Source organism: Oncorhynchus keta, chromosome 20, assembly GCF_023373465.1.
Source record: "Oncorhynchus keta strain PuntledgeMale-10-30-2019 chromosome 20, Oket_V2, whole genome shotgun sequence".
Taxonomy (NCBI): domain Eukaryota; kingdom Metazoa; phylum Chordata; class Actinopteri; order Salmoniformes; family Salmonidae; genus Oncorhynchus; species Oncorhynchus keta.
In genome coordinates, this window is record NC_068440.1 from 32,185,376 (window position 1) to 32,209,667 (window position 24,292).

Consider the following 24,292-nt stretch of genomic DNA (forward strand, 5'->3'; position numbering starts at 1 on the left):
TTGACAGTGAAACAGCACATACAGAAGCTGGCTGGATGTAAATAGTCCTGTATGTACAGTGTGTTCACAATGTAGCACCACATCAATTTAGAAAGATTGTACAGGGTTTAGCACTTTGACAGCACACATGGGACATCAACTCTTTCAATTTAAACTTGTAATTAGTCAGGTGAATATAATGATCTTAAATGATACTTAACATGCTATACCTCTCTGTCCACAGCATACAGCGCAGGCTCTCGTTGCAGCTCCCCATCCTGCACCATGCCTACCTACCCTCCATAGGGGGGGTGGATGCCAGCTGTACCAGCCCCAACGCCAGCCCTGGCTCCAGCCCGCGGCACAGACACATGCCCCCATCCTACCGGGTCATGGTCTCAGGCCTGTGAGCATCAGTCTCCCCTGGCGCTTCCAAGAAAGGACATCTGTGTTTTAAAAACAACAAGCAGACCCTAGCTTAGGCTGTCAGCAACATTGGAATAATATGTGTGTTGGACCAGGGAGGGGGAAGTTGGTTCCACTCGTCATGCCTCGGTCTCTAGAACCATGGGAAGGGAAGGGGGGAGGGCACAGGAGGACCTTACAAATGACACACGATCCAGAGCAACAACCTCCTTTGGTCTCACCCCACCACCCCAACAGCAGAGGACCTGACCAGACCTGGGGTGGATCTGCTTCGGAGGGTTTTTATGTTGTTGTTTTTATTTTGTCATACACTGGACTATGTGTGAGCCTGTCAAAACGTGAGCATTTCAGCTACGTCAATGCCTGGGAGGCGTTACTATAGGAACAAAAGAGTTCCAGCCCGGACTGACGTAGGATTCATCAAAATTCACCATTGTGAACAAGCATGTAAATAGCATACTTTCTGACTTTGACGTACCGTTAGCTTTGAGTATGCTGTGAATGAACATATTGGGGGGGTGGGGGTCTGTATAGGGGTAGGAGGTCCTGAAAAACTAATGAAACCGTAAAAACTGGCCAACTACAAAGCAAAATGTAAGACAAATTGGTTTGTGTAATATTACTGCATCATTGTAGTGTGTTAATTGTGTTAAATGGATTGGCTCATGGCAAGAAGTAAGATTACTCTAATTTCTGTGACTAGGAAACTGTGGTAAGACACCAGGGGCCAATTCTTTTAACGTGGAGTAATATGCACACAGCTTATTTGACACTTTGCTACATTTGCACCATTCATTTTTCTTAAAGATTATGCTATCTCTTTGCATAGGCCTTTAATGTGTTTCAACTTCCCTAGTGTAATTGACCTCCAAAACAACAATGAAATACTACAGTATAGTAGAATGCCTTTAGAAGGCAACAGAACCAAACAGGACAGATTTCCAGGAAACAGTGACAATAGTAATGACTCTCCGTGTTCACTATGTGTTGACACACACACACACACACACACAAACACACCTGTAGGGAAACAGGAGTGCACACCGTATCCTAGTGATGTTACGTGTCCAGACGAGGCCTCGCCAAACAGGCTCCCATTACCACTGTAAATGGTCCAGAAACTGTGATGTCGCTCCATTATCTGGCTGTAGTGAGGATAAAGAAGCATCTTTCTCATGAATATACTTTTCATAAGTCAATGAAATAGGTGCAGGGTCAGACAGCATCAAAAGTGGTGAGAAACGGAGATCGAAGACTTGGACAGAGGTTCTGTTGACAAGACATACATTCAGATCGTAATGAGGATGTGGGTTTGCCATTTCGGTTTCATCAGTAGTTTTGAAACCGTGAAATTAAGTCCCTTTAAGCTGTTTCAATTCGTTTATCTAAATGTCAATGACCAAAATGGCAAGTGGAAGATACGTGAGCCATATGTGAACCCTATCCAGATGTGGTTTGAGCAGAAATGGCGCCGATGGAGACCACAGAACCGACCACAACAATTGAACCACAGACTGGGAGAAGCAACTCTAAATCACCTAGCAACAGTGGAATATACATCAGAGTTGCTATAGAAATGTATTTCTGTACAGTTGGCCCAAAGATCATTTCTTGGACTAAAATGGGGCCGTAGACATAGCTAGCTATCGTCATTTTATTTGTACAACTGTTGTCACAAGAACAAGAAAAACACAAAGTGGACGAAATCCACCAAAAAGCTAAGTATCATCATCAAAAGTCTAGATTTGTTTCAGCATATATTTCACCATTGGTGTCTTGGTTTCAGTTTTAGTTTTTAAAAGGCGTTCGTTGAGCTCTGTGCTTGTAGTCATATCCTGTACCCTGCAGGAGCCACAGTATACACCAGGCCCAGTAGGTAGTGGTGGTAATGGTGTGGGCCAGGCTAAATTAACTCAACAAGAATCTGTAACGCATCTGGAAATTGTATAACCTGTCATGACTTCTTAACCATTCAATGCTCCAACACCTGGAATATACAGGGTGAGATAGATCACTTGGGGACAACTCATTACAGAGAGTGGGCTGCTCTGTGAGCTGAGCTTGGCGTCTGAACACTGATGATGTCTGTCAGCCAAGGAGGAAGCCTATTGGAGGACAAGGAATGGTTGGGAAGGAGCAGGTTGGAGACAGTACTGCTATTGGACACATCCAGGTGTCAATTCCTGTCTGAGCTCCTCCCCCTAGCCTGGAGTCAATGGGGCTGTCCAGAGCCGCAACACAGCAGCACAGTCCTCCATGAAGGGAAAAGGCTTCTTTCTCATCCCTCTTTGCCCACCAGAGAAACACAGTCACTTCTGAGTGAGTGAGACACTGGGGTTGGTTGTTCCTTCAGAAAAAAGAAAAAAAAACACATTTTATATATTACATTATATGTGATTGTGTAAAATTTGCTGATACCCTGATGGTGTTGATTTATGTATGAAATATTTGGTATTTGGCTTTCTCAAGATGGCATGAAATAAAATGTATCATTCACATAGGAGTTACCTGTTTTTACGACTGTCGTGACAAATCCACTCTGTTTCTTCTGTCACGCCAGTTTCATTTCTATATCCTGTCTTTAAGAGGACATCATCAAGCAGTCAATGTCAAAGCCAAGATTCTCAGTGAGACACCCCCCCCCACACACAATATAATGTAAACTACATGCAGCATTACACATGCTGCAAGATGCTGAGGGCAATAAGTGTACAACACGTAATAGCTTTGGTTAGCTGTGTCAGAATTAACCTATAGAACAGTCAATAACACATCAAAAATGTTCTTTTCTCAGCATTCATGGAATCTGACAGTCACTATTTATTGTTCTTACAAAATGCCAAATGCTGTTTATCAGGTACTGTTACTTTTATTTGCAATGTGCCCTAATTTTCTATTATTAATTAAAAATTGTTCTCAACGTCTGCAACAATAGTTCTTCAAATGCAATGTTAGTAGTTAAAGGGCTCATAATAACTGGTAATAAACTGCTTTTTCATGCTAACGTTCTGTATTAGCCAGGGCTACTCTGTTCTTCGGTTTCTATCAGTTTAAAGGTCAAAAACGTGTGTGTGTGTGTGTGTATATATATATATATATATATATATATATATTTTTTTTTTTTGTATATATCATCATCAGGGTTTCTGGAAAATCTATTACAAAATATAATATGAGAAATATACAGTACCAGTCAGAAATATACAGTACCAGTCAGAAATATACAGTACCAGTCAGATATATACAGTACCAGTCAGAAATATACAGTACCAGTCAGATATATACAGTACCAGTCAACAGTTTGGACACACCTACTCGTTCGAGGGTGTATTTATTTGTATTATTTTCTACATTGAAGAATAATAGTGAAGACATCAAAACTATGAAATAACACATATGGAACCATGTTTTTTTTATATATTTTTTAAATGTATTTTATGGAGTAAGAAAAAAAAAAAGTTAAAAGTTCATTTGTGGAATTTCTTTCATTTTTATTAGGTTGAAGCCAATCAGTTGTGTTGTAACAAGGTAGCGGTGGTGTACAGAAGACAGCGCTATTTGGTCAAAGACCAAGTCCGTATTATGGCAAGAACAGCTCAAATAAAGAGAAACGACAGTCTATCATTACTTTAAGACATGAAGGTTAGTCAATCCGGTAAATTACAAGAACTTTGAATGTTTCTTCAAGTGCTGTCGTAAAAACCATCAAGCGCTATGACGAAACTGGTTCTCATGAGGACCGCCACAGGAAAGGAAGACCCAGAATTACCTCTGCTGCAGAGGATAACTTCATTAGTTACCAACCTCAGAAATTGCAGCCCAAATAAATGCTTCACAGAGTTCAAGTAACAGACACATCTCAACATCAACTGTTCAGAGGAGACGCCGTGAACCAAGCTTTCATGGTTGAATTTCTGCAAAGAAACCCCTACTAAAGGACACCAATAATAATAAGAGACTTGCTTGGGCCAAGAAACACAAGCGATGGACATTAGACCGGTGGAAATCTGTCCTTTATTCTGATGAGTCCAAATTTGTGATTTTTGGTTCCAACGGCCATGTCTTTGTGAGACACAGAGTAGGTGAACGGATGATCTCAGCATGTGTGGTTCCCACCGTGAAGCATGGAGGGGGAGGTGTAATGGTGCTTTGCTGGTAACACTGTCTGTGATATTTAGAATTCAAGGCACACTTAACAAGCATGGCTACCACAGCATTCTGCGCGATATGCCATCCCATCTGGTTTGCGCTTAGTGGGATCATCATTTGTTTTTCAACAGGACAATGACCCAATACAACTCCAGGTTGTGTAAGGGCTATTTGACCAAGAAAAGGAGAGTGATGGAGTTCTGCATCAGATGACCTGGCCTCCACAACCATCCAACCTCAACCCAATTGAGATGGTTTGGATGAGTTGGACCGCAGAGTGAAGGAAAAGCAGCCAACAAGTGCTCAGCATATGTGGGAACTCCTTCAAGACTGTTGGAGAGAATGCCAAAAGTGTGCAAAGCTGTCATCAACGCAAAGGGTGTCTACTTTGAAGAAACTAAAATATATTTTGATTTAACAAACACATTTTTGGTTACTACATGATTCCATATGTGTTATTTCATAGTTTTGACGTCTTCACTATTATTCTACAATGTAGAAAATAGTCAAAACAAAGAAAAACCCTTGAATGAGTAGGTGTGTCCAAACATTTGACTGGTACTGTATATAAAAATAAACATCATTCTGTTAATGTTTTTGTCAATTGAACATGTGGTATTCCATACACATTGTAGAATTTAAGTTCAATTTCATAACCTTATGTTAAATGCAAAATATAACATGTATGAGAAGGGCAATAACTTGTTTTATTATTCCAGAAACATAGAGAAATATATATACCAATCTTTATGTTCTAAACCTAGATTTTTCATAAGAAACCTTGATGTTCACAATGGCCACGATGATACTTGGAACTCATTGGAAACATTTTTTAATTTACAGTATCTGTAACTATGGTATGTACAGTTGAGATAGATATGAAAACGTGTATGAAATAAGTATCACACTGGAACACAATAACATTTTGGAACCATATCGGTTGTTATGGGGCGTTTTGAACAGAATTCTTCTTTAAAATGTCTGAATGTCATTGGACAGCCTTTACTTTTCACATCATCGTCAAATAAAGTGAGACTGAAAATAACTCTATAAAAGCTTTGTTTGGATCAATTCAAAAAGCCTAATAGGGTAAAGACCTCCAGATTGTTTCAGTCTGCCCGTATTCAGAGGCCTATTTATGTACTGTTGTCTACCCTTAGGCCAGTGCTCTTTACATAGAGCTTTTAAAGAAATAGGAGGTCAAGTAAAGCACAGTTCGTGTTCATGTTTTTGTTATTGTGATCTCAGTTATGTTCATTATAACGGCAATTAAAACAACTGTTTTATCCACAAGGCAAGGTTGTCGAAGGCCTCGATTCAATGTTAAGCTGTGTTGGGCGACATCCGCATAGCAGATGCTTTACAGGTGTAACTGCGGTATGAACTGTAAAATCGCCAATCACGCCCTTACTATCCCTACCATGTTAGAAGTTCATAACGCCGATAGAAAGTGCAGACTCTATTGATGATAGAAATAATGACATGTTTTCATGTTCATTTGGAGCGGAGGGATGTATAGCCTAATTGAGGTGTAGATAACGGAACATCACGCATTTGAGTTTTTGAACTTTAACACAGCTGCGTGGGCTTTGTCTGAATGTCGGGTGTGGTTTCGTTGCGTCCAATGGCAGTGTCCGCGATAAAGTGACGCAAACAGCCGCTTGTGGATTTGACAGCTCCAACACAGTTCCACCTCCAAAACAACCGTTATAGGGATGTCAACTCGCGCAGATCTGATATAATCTAGCCCTGATCATTCATGAGCTGCTTTGCTTTATCACCTCAGAACCCTTCTAGAAGGAGTACAAATGAATGCATTACCACAAAGAATGGAGTGCAATTATTTGCTGTCGAAAGGCATTGTGGGGGAAATGGCAGTCATGATTCTACAGTAGTCTGGACCTTTGATGTATTTTTACTTGCGCAAACAGGGCATTTCAAATGATTTTGTTTCTCATACGTACATAAATTCACAGAAAAAATGTTGCTTTCCTTTTTTTGCAGTATTTTTTTTCAGATGCATGGGATTATCAGATTTTTCAATAAAACAATTGCAAAAAAAATCTGTTGCTTAATAAATTGCTACAGTGATTACATTTTTTATTTCCATCACTGATCATCATGAAGAAGAAAAATAAATTGAAGAAAAAAAAAGAAAAAAAAATGCTCAAAAGTGTAAGGCCGAAAGCATACTAAACTAAACTAAACTAACCAACTATGATGTACAGGGTAAAATGGAATCAGGCATAAACAGACCGGGTCGCAGCACATGAGGTCAGCTGTCTACAATCCATACACATTACAGAGAGAGAGAGAGAGAGAGTCAGGAAGGCCAATACATTAGGAATGAAAAGATCCATGTGCAGAGGTTGATAAATAACACAACTGTCAAGGCACAATGGCAAACAGGATGTGAGTGAGTGTGTGAGAGACAGAGAGACAGAGAGAGAGAGGCCTTTCCATCGTGCTGTCAAATATTGACCATGTAAGTGCTAGACAGAGGGCTCAGAGGCCCAGAACAATCCTCTATGAGAGGTAGGACTGAGGCTACAGCAAGACAACCTCAAGGCCTACTGTACTGTACACCTATGGACCTCTGTACACTTCAAGCCAATATGGTATTATGTAGTAATCCGTTTTCTGTTCAGAGGCTCTGCGTTTACATAGCCAGCTCAATTCTGATCATGTTTTCACTAATTGTTTTTTTGACCAATCAGATCAGCTCTGAAAAATATCTGATGTGATTGGTCAATCAGTGAGAAAAAAAAATCTGAATTGGGTTGCCTGTGTAAACACAGCCAAAGTGATCCACTGATTCAAAGGATACTGTATACATAATGCTGTATACATATACACACTTATTTTCCACCATAATTTGCAAATAAATACATTAAAAATCCTACAATGTGATTTTCAGGATTTTTTTCCCCCTTCTCATTTTGTCTGTCATAGTTGAAGTGAATCTATGATGAAAATTACAGGCCTCCCATCTTTTTAAGTGGGAGAACTTGGTGGCTGACTAAATACTTTTTTGCCCCACTGTACACATGCAGAGGTCATCCGTTCACCCACACCGCATCTCACAATAACACACCGGTTGGAACCAAACATCTCAAATTTGGACTCATCAGACCAAAAGGACAAATTTCCACCGGTCTAATGTCCATTGCTTGTGTTTCTTGGCCCAAGCAAGTCTCTTCTTATTGGTGTCCTTAATAGTGGTTTATTTGCATCAATTCAACCATGAAGGCCTGATTCACAGTCTCCTCTGAACAGTTGATGTTGAGATGTGTCTGTTACTTAAACACTGTGAAGCATTTATTTGGGCTACAATTTCTGAGGTTGGTAACTAATGAACTTATCCTCTGCAGCAGAGGTAACTCTGGGTCTTCCTTTCCTGTAGCAGTCCTCATGAGAGACCGTTTCATCATAGCACTTGATGGTTTTTGCGACAGCACATTAAGAAACGTTCAAATTTCTTGAAATTTACCGGATTGACTGACCTTCATGTCTTAAATAATGGACTGTTGTTTCTCTTTGCTTATTTGAGCTGTTCTTACCATAATATGGACATTGTATTTGACCAAATAGGGCTGTCTTCTGTATACCCCCCTACCTTGTCACAACACAACTGATTGGCTCAAACGCATTGAGGAAAGAAATTCCACAAATTTACTTTTAAGAAGGCACGCCTGTTAATTGAAATGCATTCCAGGTGACTACCTCATGAAGCTGGTTGAGAGAATTCCAAGAGTATGTCAAACTGTCATCAAGGCAAAGGGTGGCTATTTGAAGGATGTCAAAAAGTATATATATTTAGATTTGTTAAAACGTTTGTGGTTACTACATGATTCCATGTGTTATTTCATAGTTTTGATGTCTTCACTATTATTCTACAATGTAGAAAATAGTAAAAATAAAGAAAAACCCTAGAATGAGTAGGAGTTCTAAAACTTTTTACCCATAGTGTATATTATTAGACAAGGGGCCCCAGATTGAATGTCTCCATATACATGCTCTGCCATTTGAGAGAGTGAGTTATGGCCTACACTTGCACACTACCGTGAGTATATTGAAGTACATCACGTAACCATGGCTCTGCGGCATGTACAGTACATCCTAACTGTAGGCAATGATCCTAATGGCAACCTGTTCCTTATTTAGTGCACTACTTTTGAACAGAGCCTAATGTGCTCTGCTCAAAAGTAGTGCACTATGTAAGGGAATTGGGAGGTATTTGGGATGCAAATATGGATTTCCTCTGGCTCTCTCCTTGAGAATGATAAATTGTACCCTATTCTACCCTAGTACTCCACTGTATCAAGCATAAGAGAAGGGAATCTACTGCTAAGTTGTAGTCTATATTAAGTTAATTGTATGGTATATCAACAATGTTTTATATATATATATATATATATAGTTTAGGCAAGTCAGTTAAGAACAAATTCTAGTTTACAATGACGACCTACCCTGGCCAAACTTGGGTGACGCTGCGCCGCCCTATGGGACTCCCAATCAAGGCTGGATGTATGCTATTACATTTTGCTACAGTGGGATGGAAAATGCCAAAGTCATGCAGTCATCATTGTCATTGGGGTCAACTGGTTCTGGTACTAACTCACAGGAATCAACCTATGTATACAAAAAGAGCTTTATTCAGAAATGTAACTTATTTTACATGAAAAGTATCAGCAGTATTGTGTCCTTTTTTCTAAGGACATTTCAAGCCATCAGAACATGAAGAGACCGCAATACACCACAATGAAAGAAGATATGGTAATCAAGAAGCCAGGGGACTTTCAAACATGACTTGATTTGACAGTTACTGAACCCTAACAAATTAATACATTAACATAAAAGTATGTTGAAACGGTGAGCCTAATATCCCTCGTCTCAGACCTTAATAAGAGCATAAATACGGAAGATAAAGACCAGGGCTGCATCGAGAGAGAGAGAGAGAAGTCCTGGGCTCGGGGCATCCTGAAAGCAGCCTGGATCAACAGACCTGGCCGTGTGACTACCTTGTCTGAGCAAGCTGGCTGGTTATCAGAGGGTGAATGGAATGACCCAGTGAACAGCCAGCCCAAGGTCTGATCCACTCCTCTCCAGACAAGCCCTGTAGTCTCAGTCAGCAGTGTCAGGATACCACGATCTAATGATGTCAGTGTCTCCGGCCCAACGCTAGCTACACAGCCAGTCTGTTGATGTTGAAGATTTTGACAGAGTGGTCTGCCCCTGCACTGGCTAGCTGTACCCAGGAGCTGCCTGCTGCTGTGATGCTGCCCTCGTCTTCCTCCTCACCCCCCTGGCCGGCTCGACCCGCCCTCGGCCTCCAGCGCAGCCTCTTCACCGTCAGCGAGTGACTCTGACTGGAGGGGGGAAGCGTTGTCAAGGAAACAACAGTGATGAAATACTGTACTAGTCATAGTGTATCATTGTGTTATGTCTCCATACTGTACTACAGTTATAGTGTATCATTGTGTTGTGTCTCCATACTGTACTAGTCATAGTGTATCATTGTGTTGTGTCTCCATACTGTACTACAGTCAGTGTATCATTGTGTTGTGTCTCCATACTGTACTACAGTCAGTGTATCATTGTGTTGTGTCTCCATACTGTACTACAGTCAGTGTATCATTGTGTTGTGTCTCCATACTGTACTAGTCATAGTGTATCATTGTGTTGTGTCTCCATACTGTACTAGTCATAGTGTATCATTGTGTTGTGTCTCCATACTGTACTACAGTTATAGTGTATCATTGTGTTGTGTCTCCATACTGTACTACAGTCATAGTGTATCATTGTGTTGTGTCTCCATACTGTACTACAGTTATAGTGTATCATTGTGTTGTGTCTCCATACTGTACTAGTCATAGTGTATCATTGTGTTGTGTCTCCATACTGTACTACAGTTATAGTGTATCATTGTGTTGTGTCTCCATACTGTACTACAGTCAGTGTATCATTGTGTTATGTCTCCATACTGTACTACAGTCATAGTGTATCATTGTATTATGTCTCCATACTGTACTAGTCATAGTGTATCATTGTGTTGTGTCTCCATACTGTACTACAGTCATAGTGTATCATTGTGTTGTGTCTCCATACTGTACTAGTCATAGTGTATCATTGTGTTGTGTCTCCATACTGTACTACAGTCATAGTGTATCATTGTGTTGTGTCTCCATACTGTACTACAGTCAGTGTATCATTGTGTTGTGTCTCCATACTGTACTACAGTCAGTGTATCATTGTGTTGTGTCTCCATACTGTACTACAGTCATAGTGTATCATTGTGTTGTGTCTCCATACTGTACTACAGTTATAGTGTATCATTGTGTTGTGTCTCCATACTGTACTACAGTCATAGTGTATCATTGTGTTGTGTCTCCATACTGTACTACAGTCATAGTGTATCATTGTGTTGTGTCTCCATACTGTACTACAGTCATAGTGTATCATTGTGTTGTGTCTCCATACTGTACTACAGTTATAGTGTATCATTGTGTTGTGTCTCCATACTGTACTACAGTCAGTGTATCATTGTGTTATGTCTCCATACTGTACTACAGTCATAGTGTATCATTGTGTTGTGTCTCCATACTGTACTACAGTCATAGTGTATCATTGTGTTGTGTCTCCATACTGTACTACAGTCATAGTGTATCATTGTGTTGTGTCTCCATACTGTACTACAGTCATAGTGTATCATTGTGTTGTGTCTCCATACTGTACTACAGTCATAGTGTATCATTGTGTTGTGTCTCCATACTGTACTACAGTCATAGTGTATCATTGTGTTGTGTCTCCATACTGTACTACAGTCATAGTGTATCATTGTGTTGTGTCTCCATACTGTACTACAGTCATAGTGTATCATTGTGTTGTGTCTCCATACTGTACTACAGTCATAGTGTATCATTGTGTTGTGTCTCCATACTGTACTACAGTCATAGTGTATCATTGTGTTGTGTCTCCATACTGTACTACAGTCATAGTGTATCATTGTGTTGTGTCTCCATACTGTACTACAGTCATAGTGTATCATTGTGTTGTGTCTCCATACTGTACTAGTCATAGTGTATCATTGTGTTGTGTCTCCATACTGTACTACAGTCAGTGTATCATTGTGTTGTGTCTCCATACTGTACTACAGTCAGTGTATCATTGTGTTGTGTCTCCATACTGTACTACAGTCATAGTGTATCATTGTGTTGTGTCTCCATACTGTACTACAGTCAGTGTATCATTGTGTTGTGTCTCCATACTGTATCATTGTATTATGTCTCCATACTGTACTACAGTCATAGTGTATCATTGTGTTGTGTCTCCATACTGTACTACAGTCAGTGTATCATTGTGTTGTGTCTCCATACTGTATCATTGTATTATGTCTCCATACTGTACTACAGTCAGTGTATCATTGTGTTGTGTCTCCATACTGTACTACAGTCAGTGTATCATTGTGTTGTGTCTCCATACTGTATCATTGTGTTATGTCTCCATACTGTACTACAGTCATAGTGTATCATTGTGTTGTGTCTCCATACTGTACTACAGTCATAGTGTATCATTGTGTTGTGTCTCCATACTGTACATTGTATTATGTCTCCAGTCAGTGTATCATCATCCATACTGTACTACAGTCATAGTGTATCATTGTGTTGTGTCTCCATACTGTACTACAGTCAGTATCATTAGTGTATCATATTATCATTGTGTATGTCTCCATACTGTACTACAGTCATAGTGTATCATTGTGTTGTGTCTCCATACTGTACTACAGTCATAGTGTATCATTGTGTTGTGTCTCCATACTGTACTACAGTCATAGTGTATCATTGTATTATGTCTCCATACTGTACTACAGTCATAGTGTATCATTGTGTTGTGTCTCCATACTGTACTACAGTCATAGTGTATCATTGTGTTGTGTCTCCATACTGTACTACAGTCAGTGTATCATTGTGTTGTGTCTCCATACTGTATCATTGTATTATGTCTCCATACTGTACTACAGTCATAGTGTATCATTGTGTTGTGTCTCCATACTGTACTACAGTCAGTGTATCATTGTGTTGTGTCTCCATACTGTATCATTGTATTATGTCTCCATACTGTACTACAGTCAGTGTATCATTGTGTTGTGTCTCCATACTGTACTACAGTCATAGTGTATCATTGTATTATGTCTCCATACTGTACTACAGTCATAGTGTATCATTGTGTTGTGTCTCCATACTGTACTACAGTCAGTGTATCATTGTGTTGTGTCTCCATACTGTACTACAGTCATAGTGTATCATTGTGTTGTGTCTACCACAAGCAGACTATGTAAAATAGGTTGTTAGGCGCATGGTACTATATAAGAATTAATTATATTTCTAGGGTTAGGTCAACCATGGTTGCATGATGAGTAGTGTAATATGCCTGAGACCTAAAGACCTGTGTTAGCTCCCTGAGGGTGTCACATACAGATATAACGCACAAAAATAAAACCTGATGAAGCATAGACGTTCTCATATGAAATTTCCAAAGGTGCTGAATCTACTAAATGTTGTTTTATACAGTAGTATGTATTTGTTGGCGCAGAATCAGATGCCACTCTGTCCTCAGCTGTTATTGGCACGTGCATTGTGATACCTCACTTCGTTATCGTTTGTCTTATTCATGTTAATTGTGGTGCATGAATAAACCAAACGTTCACAGATCAGGTAACATTACATTGTAAGAACATTCCTTCAGTCCAGAGATTTCCCTTCCTTCTCTTCATGACTCAGCCGGTGGGGCCTTCACAAAAAGAGCCTGTTGATTGCAATTTCCTCTTCAATAACCCTCCATTTAATACACAGCTATTCAAACCCACACCCACTTGAGGATATTCTTTCTCTGGCTACCTTCCAGATGCCACCCTATTCCCTATATAGTGCACTAGTTTTGACCAGGACCCTTAGGGTAGGGAATAGGGTCCACTATGGACATACTCTAAAAACTCTGGGCAGAGTCATAAAAACTCCTGCCTAAAGAGTCAGAGTACCTTTTGGGGTATTTATCCATTGAGATATGTTGTCTTGAGGAGGCTTCAGCGTAGAATAATGGAACCAGTGCTTATAGGACAGCTGGACTAAAGGCCTGTAGTTAGTCAGTGCCAAAAGGTGTGTGCGCAGGGGGGTAATTTTATAAACTGAAATGTGTGATGAAAGCTTGGGTTTGTGTGTTTGTGGGGCGTGCATGCATACTGGTGTGTGTGTCTAAAGGATACGAGGAGTCTGTTTCTCCATATCTGGTCCAGTCTGATGCTCCAGCAGGCTCCTCACTGAGTTCCCACTTATACAGCAGGACCTGGCCACTCTCCAGCCCCACCGCCAGCAGATAGCTGGAGGAACATACATCAATCAATCAAACTTTATTTATTTAACAGGCAGGCTTATTGGTGGTTAACAGGCAGGCTTATTGGTGGTTAACAGGCAGGCTTATTGGTGGCTAACAGGCAGGCTTATTGTCCCAGATGGACATGTGGTTAACAGGCAGGCTTATTGTCCCAGATGGACATGTGGTTAACAGGCAGGCTTATTGTCCCAGATGGACATGGTGGTTAACAGGCAGGCTTATTGTCCCAGATGGACATGTGGTTAACAGGCAGGCTTATTGTCCCAGATGGACATGTGGTTAACAGGCAGGCTTATTGTCCCAGATGGACATGGTGGTTAACAGGCAGGCTTATTGTCCCAGATGGACATGTCGTTAACAGGCAGGCTTATTGTCCCAGATGGACATGGTGGTTAACAGGCAGGCTTATTGTCCCAGATGGACATGGTGGTTAACAGGCAGGCTTATTGTCCCAGATGGACATGTGGTTAACAGGCAGGCTTATTGTCCCAGATGGACATGGTGGTTAACAGGCAGGCTTATTGTCCCAGATGGACATGTGGTTAACAGGCAGGCTTATTGTCCCAGATGGACATGTGGTTAACAGGCAGGCTTATTGTCCCAGATGGACATGTGGTTAACAGGCAGGCTTATTGTCCCAGATGGACATGTGGTTAACAGGCAGGCTTATTGTCCCAGATGGACATGTGGTTAACAGGCAGGCTTATTGTCCCAGATGGACATGTGGTTAACAGGCAGGCTTATTGTCCCAGATGGACATGTGGTTAACAGGCAGGCTTATTGTCCCAGATGGACATGGTGGTTAACAGGCAGGCTTATTGTCCCAGATGGACATGGTGGTTAACAGGCAGGCTTATTGTCCCAGATGGACATGTGGTTAACAGGCAGGCTTACATCACACAAAAGGCTAAATAACACAGAAACGTCATCAACTTTAGAAGCCAGCTGGGGAAAAAAGCGCATGTGGAAATAAAGCGCATGTGGAGATAAAGCGCATGTGGAGATAAAGCGCACGTGGAGATAAAGCGCACGTGGAGATAAAGCGCACGTGGAGATAAAGCGCACGTGGAGATAAAGCGCACGTGGAGATAAAGCGCACGTGGAGATAAAGCGCACGTGGAGATAAAGCGCACGTGGAGATAAAGCGCACGTGGAGATAAAGCGCACGTGGAGATAAAGCGCACGTGGAGATAAAGCGCATGTGGAAATAAAGCGCATGTGGAGATAAAGCGCATGTGGAAATAAAGCGCATGTGGAAATAAAGCGCATTTGGAAATAAAGCGCATGTGGAAATAAAGCGCATGTGGAAATAAAGCACATGTGGAAATAAAGCACATGTGGAAATAAAGTGCATGTGCGAATAAAGTGCATGTGCAAAGATGGGTTACTCGGCCATAGACAGACAGTTGGCTACAAGGGAAGCATACACACTCCATCCATACACACTACCATCAAGATATGAAACCCCTAGGAACTCTTGTTGATCTGAAACTATTGGATCGGATAACGGCTAAAGCTTCCCTATGCCTTCTGATAGGCTGCGTATACATTTCAACCATATTGCTAATACCTATCCAATTGCAGGCCTACAGCAGTGTCTAGGGTGAAGGGAGCTAGTGGTTCAATTGGAATTCAGAAAATAAGCACTGCCTCAGTATTGTACCTGTTGCCGGGGCACAGGATGGGGCAGAAGGAGACAGCAGTGGCCGAGTCTCCTACATCTAATATGGAGGAACAGGGCCGGATGACTGGGGGTTCATCAGGGGTCACAATGGCCTCACAACTGCTGCAGTCACCCCACACTATCACCTGTAGAGAGAAACTTGAATTAAGTTATTCTGGAAAGTCACACTGACATAGAATGTGTGTAGGTCCCAGGTGGTATCCTATAGCCTATGTAGTTCTATGGGCCCTGGTCAAAAGTAGTGCACTGTAAAGGGAAAAGGTTGCCATTTGGGATGTAGCCTATGATGAACAGTATTTTACTGCCTCTTCCTTACCATTGTGACCTTTACTTACTGAGGAGCTCATTTGTAAGGAACAACCTTTGAAGGCTGATGCTGGTTTGAGATTAGCACATCATTATGTTTCAGTCTTGCATTGACATCAAAGGACTCTTAAACTGTGGATCAGGGCCTGTTTCAAAAAGGTTCTCAGAGTAGAAGTTCTGCTCTAGGATCGGACCCCCTCACCCTCTTATTCATCACCATTTAAACAACAAAACTGATCCTTGATCAGTGCTCCTTCTCTGAGAAACTTTGTGAACACACGCTCAGACCGAAGTGAATAGACGTTGAAGTCCGGAGAATACAAGCTACCTCTACTAACTAACAACACTAAGGTCTTGCTGGTGTAGAATAATGACCTTCTTGTCTCGACTCGACGTCACAAAGTACTTGTTGTCGGCGCTCCAGTCACATGACCATATGATGCGCGTGTGTACGGCCGTGTCCTTCCTGGTAGATGTGTACAGGGAGAAATGGGGCTCTGGATGGGGGAGACACACACAGGCACAATAAATACCCATCTACCTTGCACTTTGCATTAGTATTGAACCACAAAACGTTCTAAAACAGTACATAACTGCTCAGTGGTAACAATGAATCTCTCCACTGACACACAAATAAACCCAAAGCCTCAGTTCCTCCTCTCCATGTCGTCTGTCATTAATGTTGGTTGTGATGCACTGTTCTGTGTTGTTCCATTAGCCTCTAGAGACACACTGTTGTCTGTGTCATTCCAGTAGCCTCTAGAGACACACTGTTGTCTGTGTAGTTCCAGCAGCCAGCCCTCTAGAGACACACTGCTGTCTGTGTAGTTCCAGCAGCCAGCCCTCTAGAGACACACTGCTGTCTGTGTCATTCCAGCAGCCAGCCCTCTAGAGACACACTGCTGTCTGTGTAGTTCCAGCAGCCAGCCCTCTAGAGACACACTGTTGTCTATGTAGTTCCAGCAGCCAGCCCTCTAGAGACACACTGTTGTCTATGTAGTTCCAGCAGCCAGCCCTCTAGAGACACACTGCTGTCTGTGTAGTTCCAGCAGCCAGCCCTCTAGAGACACACTGTTGTCTATGTAGTTCCAGCAGCCAGCCCTCTAGAGACACACTGCTGTCTGTGTAGTTCCAGCAGCCAGCCCTCTAGAGACACACTGTTGTCTATGTAGTTCCAGCAGCCAGCCCTCTAGAGACACACTGCTGTCTGTGTAGTTCCAGCAGCCAGCCCTCTAGAGACCCACTGTTGTCTGTGTAGTTCCAGCAGCCAGCCCTCTAGAGACACACTGTTGTCTATGTAGTTCCAGCAGCCAGCCCTCTAGAGACACACTGTTGTCTGTGTAGTTCCAGCAGCCAGCCCTCTAGAGACACACTGCTGTCTGTGTAGTTCCAGCAGCCAGCCCTCTAGAGACACACTGCTGTCTATGTAGTTCCAGCAGCCAGCCCTCTAGAGACACACTGCTGTCTGTGTCATTCCAGCAGCCAGCCCTCTAGAGACACACTGCTGTCTGTGTAGTTCCAGCAGCCAGCCCTCTAGAGACACACTGCTGTCTATGTAGTTCCAGCAGCCAGCCCTCTAGAGACACACTGCTGTCTGTGTCATTCCAGCAGCCAGCCCTCTAGAGACACACTGCTGTCTATGTAGTTCCAGCAGCCAGCCCTCTAGAGACACACTGCTGTCTGTGTAGTTCCAGCAGCCAGCCCTCTAGAGACACACTGCTGTCTGTGTAGTTCCAGCAGCCAGCCCTCTAGAGACACACTGCTGTCTATGTAGTTCCAGCAGCCAGCCCTCAAGAGACACACTGTTGTCTGTGTCATTCCAGCAGCCAGCCCTCTAGAGACACACTGTTGTCTATGTAGTTCCAGCAGCCAGCCCTCTAGAGACACACTGTTGTCTGTGTCATTCCAGTAGCCTCTAGAGACACACTGTTGTCTGTGTAGTTCCAGCAGCCAGCCCTCTAGAGACACACTGCTGTCTATGTAGTTCCAGCAGCCAGCCCTCTAGAGACACACTGCTGTCTGTGTAGTTCCAGCAGCCAGCCCTCTAGAGACACACTGCTGTCTATGTAGTTCCAGCAGCCAGCCCTCTAGAGACACACTGCTGTCTGTGTAGTTCCAGCAGCCAGCCCTCTAGAGACACACTGCTGTCTATGTAGTTCCAGCAGCCAGCCCTCTAGAGACACACTGTTGTCTGTGTCATTCCAGTAGCCTCTAGAGACACACTGTTGTCTGTGTAGTTCCAGCAGCCAGCCCTCTAGAGACACACTGTTGTCTGTGTAGTTCCAGCAGCCAGCCCTCTAGAGACACACTGCTGTCTATGTAGTTCCAGCAGCCAGCCCTCTAGAGACACACTCTATTTAGTTCCAGCAGCCAGCCCTCTAGAGACACACTGCTGTCTATGTAGTTCCAGCAGCCAGCCCTCTAGAGACACACTGCTGTCTGTGTCATTCCAGCAGCCAGCCCTCTAGAGACACACTGCTGTCTATGTAGTTCCAGCAGCCAGCCCTCTAGGGACACACTGCCGTCTGTGTCATTCCAGCAGCCAGCCCTCTAGAGACACACTGCTGTCTATGTAGTTCCAGCAGCCAGCCCTCTAGAGACACACTGCTGTCTATGTAGTTCCAGCAGCCAGCCCTCTAGAGACACACTGCTGTCTGTGTAGTTCCAGCAGCCAGCCCTCTAGAGACACACTGCTGTCTGTGTAGTTCCAGCAGCCAGCCCTCTAGAGACACACTGTTGTCTGTGTAGTTCCAGCAGCCAGCCCTCTAGAGACACAATGCTGTCTATGTAGTTCCAGCAGCCAGCCCTCTAGGGACACACTGCTGTCTATGTAGTTCCAGCAGCCAGCCCTCTAGAGACACACTGTTGTCTGTGTAGTTCCAGCAGCCAGCCCTCTAGAGACACACGGCTGTCTATGTAGTTCCAGCAGCCAGCCCTCTAGAGACACACTCTATTTAGTTCCAGCAGCCAGCCCTCTAGAGACACACGGCTGTCTATGTAGTTCCAGCAGCCAGCCCTCTAGAGACACACTCTATTTAGTTCCAGCAGCCAGCCCTCTAGAGACACACTGTTGTCTGTGTCATTCCAGCAGCCAGCCCTCTAGAGACACACTGCTGTCTGTGTAGTTCCAGCAGCCAGCCCTCTAGAGACACACTGCTGTCTGTGTCATTCCAGCAGCCAGCCCTCTAGAGACACACTGCTGTCTGTGTAGTTCCAGCAGCCAGCCCTCTAGAGACATACTGCTGTCTATGTAGTTCCAGCAGCCAGCCCTCTAGAGACACACTGCTGTCTGTGTAGTTCCAGCAGCCAGCCCTCTAGAGAGACACTGCTGTCTGTGTAGTTCCAGCAGCCAGCCCTCTAGAGACACACTGTTGTCTGTGTAGTTCCAGCAGCCAGCCCTCTAGAGACACACTGCTGTCTGTGTAGTTCCAGCAGCCAGCCCTCTAGAGACACACTGCTGTCTATGTAGTTCCAGCAGCCAGCCCTCTAGAGACACACTGCTGTCTGTGTCATTCCAGCAGCCAGCCCTCTAGAGACACACTGTTGTCTGTGTCATTCCAGCAGCCAGCCCTCTAGAGACACACTGCTGTCTGTGTAGTTCCAGCAGCCAGCCCTCTAGAGACACACTGCTGTCTATGTAGTTCCAGCAGCCAGCCCTCTAGAGACACACTGTTGTCTGTGTCATTCCAGCAGCCAGCCCTCTAGAGACACACTGCTGTCTGTGTAGTCCCAGTAGCCTCTAGAGACACACTGCTGTCTGTGTAGTCCCAGTAGCCTCTAGAGACACACTGCTGTCTGTGTAGTTCCAGTAGCCTCTAGAGACACACTGCTGTCTGTGTAGTTCCAGTAGCCTCTAGAGACACACTGCTGTCTGTGTAGTTCCAGTAGCCTCTAGAGACACACTGCTGTCTGTGTAGTCCCAGTAGCCTCTAGAGACACACTGCTGTCTGTGTAGTTCCAGTAGCCTCTAGAGACACACTGCTGTCTGTGTAGTCCCAGTAGCCTCTAGAGACACACTGCTGTCTGTGTAGTCCCAGTAGCCTCTAGAGACACACTGCTGTCTGTGTAGTTCCAGTAGCCTCTAGAGACACACTGCTGTCTGTGTAGTCCCAGTAGCCTCTAGAGACACACTGCTGTCTGTGTAGTTCCAGTAGCCTCTAGAGACACACTGCTGTCTGTGTAGTTCCAGTAGCCTCTAGAGACACACTGCTGTCTGTGTAGTCCCAGTAGCCTCTAGAGACACACTGCTGTCTGTGTAGTCCCAGTAGCCTCTAGAGACACACTGCTGTCTGTGTAGTCCCAGTAGCCTCTAGAGACACACTGCTGTCTGTGTAGTTCCAGTAGCCTCTAGAGAGACACTGTTGTTTCACACGTGTCTAGTCCCACAGTTTGTATAGGCATGTTTCTAGTCTCCCAGTTTGTATAGGCATGTTTCTAGTCCCACAGTTTGTATAGGCATGTTTCTAGTCCCAGTTTGTATAGGCATGTTTCTAGTCCCAGTTTGCATAGGCATGTTTCTAGTCCCAGTTTGTATAGGCATGTTTCTTGTATGCAAACTCAGCGCGTGTGTGTGGGGGGGGGTCAAAACACAATTAAGTGAAACTCTGAGGGGAATTGGACTTTAGGGAGAAGAACTGTGTGTGGCATGGTTTCTTCACAAATTAACATGTACTAATGGAACACTAGAGTCAAAACAAATAATAAATACAAAAATTGTGACAAGCCACAAAGCACATTCCAGTATAATAAAATGATAAAATAATAAAATCGGTCTTTCTGACCCTGATCAAGGCAGTTAACCCACTGTTCCCCAGGCGCCGATGACGTGGATGTCGATTTAGGCATCTCCCCACACCTCTCTGATTCAGAGGGGGTTAAATGTGGAAGACACATTTCAGTTGTACAACTGACTAGACATCCCCCTTTCCCTTCCCTACACGCACGCACGTGCTGTCGGAGCTTAGGGAGGCCTGTCTTCTCTCTACCTCCAGCTACAGCCACTCTCCATCCCTGTCTTTACTGGCTGGCTGGGCCGTCCTGTACTGTGCTTTCCAGCCCCTCGATTGGCATGTCTAAACTGGTTAAGAGAGAGAGAGAGTGTGTCTGCATGTGTGCGGGCATGTGTGAGACCGTGAGTAATTCAGGGCTCAACTGGAACAGACTGCCAGTTCGCCGGGGAACCCACCAAGGAACCCACCAAGGAACCCGCCACAGGCAAATAGGGAAAGAAAAACAGTTGCTTCACCGATTAGGGCTGTGTCACTGGTGATTTACCTGACTGGGTTTAAATGGAGATTTGAGACATTGGTTGTATGGCTCCAAACTATCCCTAGGCTAGTAAAACAGGACTAAACTCAAAATAAACTAGCTCTTGGCTGCTTAAACACCTGACATGAAACCAAACTAACTTCAAAAGCAGGAAGAAAATACTATTAAAAGACAAAGCATAATACCAGTAAAGCATACAGACAGGACCCTCAGCTCACCTGTGTTTGTAGGGGTGGCGGCGGGGTCGTCCCGTTTCCATAGCGACCAGGTCCTGTCCCGGGACACGGCCAATAGGAACAGTCCATTGGGAGAGAAGGCCATCTGGGTGACAGTGAGGCTGTGGCAGGGCAGCGCCTGTAGCTGACGCCAGGAAGTGGAGCTCCAGAGCAGCACGGCCGCATGCTCAGCCTTAGAGGCCTAGAACCAGAGAAGAATAGCGGTTGGAGCACCATACTGAACTAGCTCAGCCTAAGAGGCCTAGAACCAGAGAAGAATAGCGGTTGGAGGATCATACTGAACTAGCTCAGCCTAAGAGACCTAGAACCAGAGAAGAATAGCGATTGGAGGACCATACTGAACTAGCTCAGCCTAAGAGACCTAGAACCAGAGAAGAATAGCGATTGGAGGACCATACTGAACTAGCTCAGCCTAAGAGGCCTAGAACCAGAGAAGAATAGCGATTGGAGGACCATACTGAACTAGCTCAGCCTATGAGGCCTAGAACCAGAGAAGAATAGCGGTTGGAGGACCATACTGAACTAGATCAGCCTAAGAGGCCTAGAACCAGAGAAGAATAGTGGTTGGAGGACCATACTGAACTAGCTCAGCCTAAGAGGCCTAGAACCAGAGAAGAATAGCGATTGGAGGACCATACTGAACTAGCTCAGCCTAAGAGGCCTAGAACCAGAGAAGAATAGCGGTTGGAGGACCATACTGAACTAGCTCAGCCTAAGAGGCCTAGAACCAGAGAAGAGAAGCAGCTGGAGGACCATACTGAACTAAGAGACCTAGAACCAGAGAAGAGAAGGAGCCAGCTGGAGGCCTAGAACCAGAAAAGAATAGCGGTTGGAGGACCATACTGAACTAGCTCAGCCTAAGAGACCTAGAACCAGAGAAGAATAGCGATTGGAGGACCATACTGAACTAGCTCAGCCTAAGAGGCCTAGAACCAGAGAAGAATAGCGATTGGAGGACCATACTGAACTAGCTCAGCCTAAGAGGCCTAGAACCAGAGAAGAATAGCGGTTGGAGGACCATACTGAACTAGCTCAGCCTAAGAGGCCTAGAACCAGAGAAGAGAAGCAGCTGGAGGACCATACTGAACTAAGAGACCTAGAACCAGAGAAGAGAAGGAGCCAGCTGGAGGCCTAGAACCAGAGAAGAATAGCGGTTGGAGGACCATACTGAACTAGCTCAGCCTAAGAGGCCTAGAATCAGAGAAGAGAAGGAGCCAGCTGGAGGCCTAGAACCAGAGAAGAATAGCGGTTGGAGGACCATACTGAACTAGCTCAGCCTAAGAGGCCTAGAACCAGAGAAGAATAGCGGTTGGAGGACCATACTGAACTAGCTCAGCCTAAGAGGCCTAGAACCAGAGAAGAATAGCGGTTGGAGGACCCCACACATAGCTGACAAGATAGTCATAGGACCCTATACCATTCATGCTATGTTAGATACCATTCCAGCCATTAATGCGAGCTTGTCCAAGTGCTGTATAGATCAGCTAATACTATCTTCATTCCTCACCAGGGGGCAAACAGTATACAATTCTCCTCCCTCTGTGTTCGGGAAACACTCATTTTAAACTTTGACTCAAAGATGTACTAGCAACCCTGGTCTAGTCTATTGAAGTGACTTAAAAAAATAGAGGCCTATGTTTGTATTGGCTAAAGGCGAGATAGCAGGAAAGATAATAATGGACTGTGGGACCACCCAGGTCAGGTGACTGCCATCAAATCACATCATTCCAGTTGTGATAGGAATCTGAATGATCCTGATGGCTGCTAATGGACTTCACCTGTTATCTGTCAGGTGATTTCGCTGAAAAATAGACACTTTCAGATTGATTTTGCTCCGATTAAAAAGCTGACTGACACGGACCTTTACCAAGTCCAGCAGTGTGCTAACGTGTGCATGTCAATCTGTCTGTCTGCGTTTAGTGAGTCTGCCAGATCAGAGGCAGTAGGGATGACCAGGGATGTTCTCTTGATAAGTGTGTGAATTGGACCATTTTCCTGACCTGCTAAGTATTTAAAATGTAACGAGTTCTTTTGGATGTCAGGGAAAATGTATAGAGTAAAAAGTACATAATTTTCTTTAGGAATGTAGAGAAGTTGAAGAAGTCAAAAATATAAATAGTAAAGTACAGATTGGTTTTTGCCCTAGCACTACACAGCCGATTCAAATAACAAATAACATTTGAATCAGCTGTATAGTGTTAGGGTATAGGCTAGTGTATAGTGTTAGGGTATAGGCTAGTGTATAGTGTTAGGGTATAGGCTAGTGTATAGTGTTAGGGTATAGGCTAGTGTATAGTGTTAGGGTATAGGCTAGTGTATAGTGTTAGGGTATAGGCTAGTGTATAGTGTTAGGGTATAGGCTAGTGTATAGTGTTAGGGTATAGGCTAGTGTATAGTGTTAGGGTATAGGCTAGTGTATAGTGTTAGGGTATAGGCTAGTGTATAGTGTTAGGGTATAGGCTAGTGTATAGTGTTAGGGTATAGGCTAGTGTATAGTGTTAGGGTATAGGCTAGTGTATAGTGTTTGGGTATAGGCTAGTGTATAGTGTTCGGGTATAGGCTAGTGTATAGTGTTAGGGTATAGGCTAGTGTTAGGGTATAGGCTAGTGTTAGGGTATAGGCTAGTGTATAGGCTAGTGTTAGGGTATAGGCTAGTGTATAGGCTAGTGTTAGGGTATAGGCTAGTGTATAGGCTAGTGTTAGGGTATAGGCTAGTGTATAGGCTAGTGTTAGGGTATAGGCTAGTGTATAGTGTTCGGGTATAGGCTAGTGTATAGTGTTCGGGTATAGGCTAGTGTATAGTGTTCGGGTATAGGCTAGTGTATAGTGTTCGGGTATAGGCTAGTGTATAGTG

General features: G+C 43.8%; 2 protein-coding genes across 2 annotated transcripts in view; one reads left to right on the top strand and one right to left on the bottom strand.

Annotated features, from left to right (window-relative positions):
- The window catches only part of LOC118399002 (gamma-aminobutyric acid type B receptor subunit 2-like), a 448,447-nt gene extending 445,033 nt beyond the window's left edge, over window positions 1–3,414 (top strand). The window contains exon 19 of the mRNA XM_052472644.1: window positions 224–3,414. Within this exon, the coding sequence (XP_052328604.1) occupies window positions 224–389 (166 nt within the window). The 3' untranslated portion in view covers window positions 390–3,414. The remainder of the gene's footprint in view (window positions 1–223) is intronic.
- A 5,773-nt stretch (window positions 3,415–9,187) lies between these two features.
- elp2 (elongator acetyltransferase complex subunit 2) overlaps window positions 9,188–24,292 on the bottom strand; it is a 61,540-nt gene continuing 46,435 nt past the window's right edge. The window contains exons 18-22 of the mRNA XM_035795891.1: window positions 21,421–21,619; window positions 16,310–16,431; window positions 15,608–15,753; window positions 13,817–13,930; window positions 9,188–9,923 (exon numbers count right to left, since the gene is read on the bottom strand). Of these exons, the coding sequence (XP_035651784.1) occupies window positions 9,740–9,923; window positions 13,817–13,930; window positions 15,608–15,753; window positions 16,310–16,431; window positions 21,421–21,619 (765 nt within the window). The 3' untranslated portion in view covers window positions 9,188–9,739. The remainder of the gene's footprint in view (window positions 9,924–13,816; window positions 13,931–15,607; window positions 15,754–16,309; window positions 16,432–21,420; window positions 21,620–24,292) is intronic.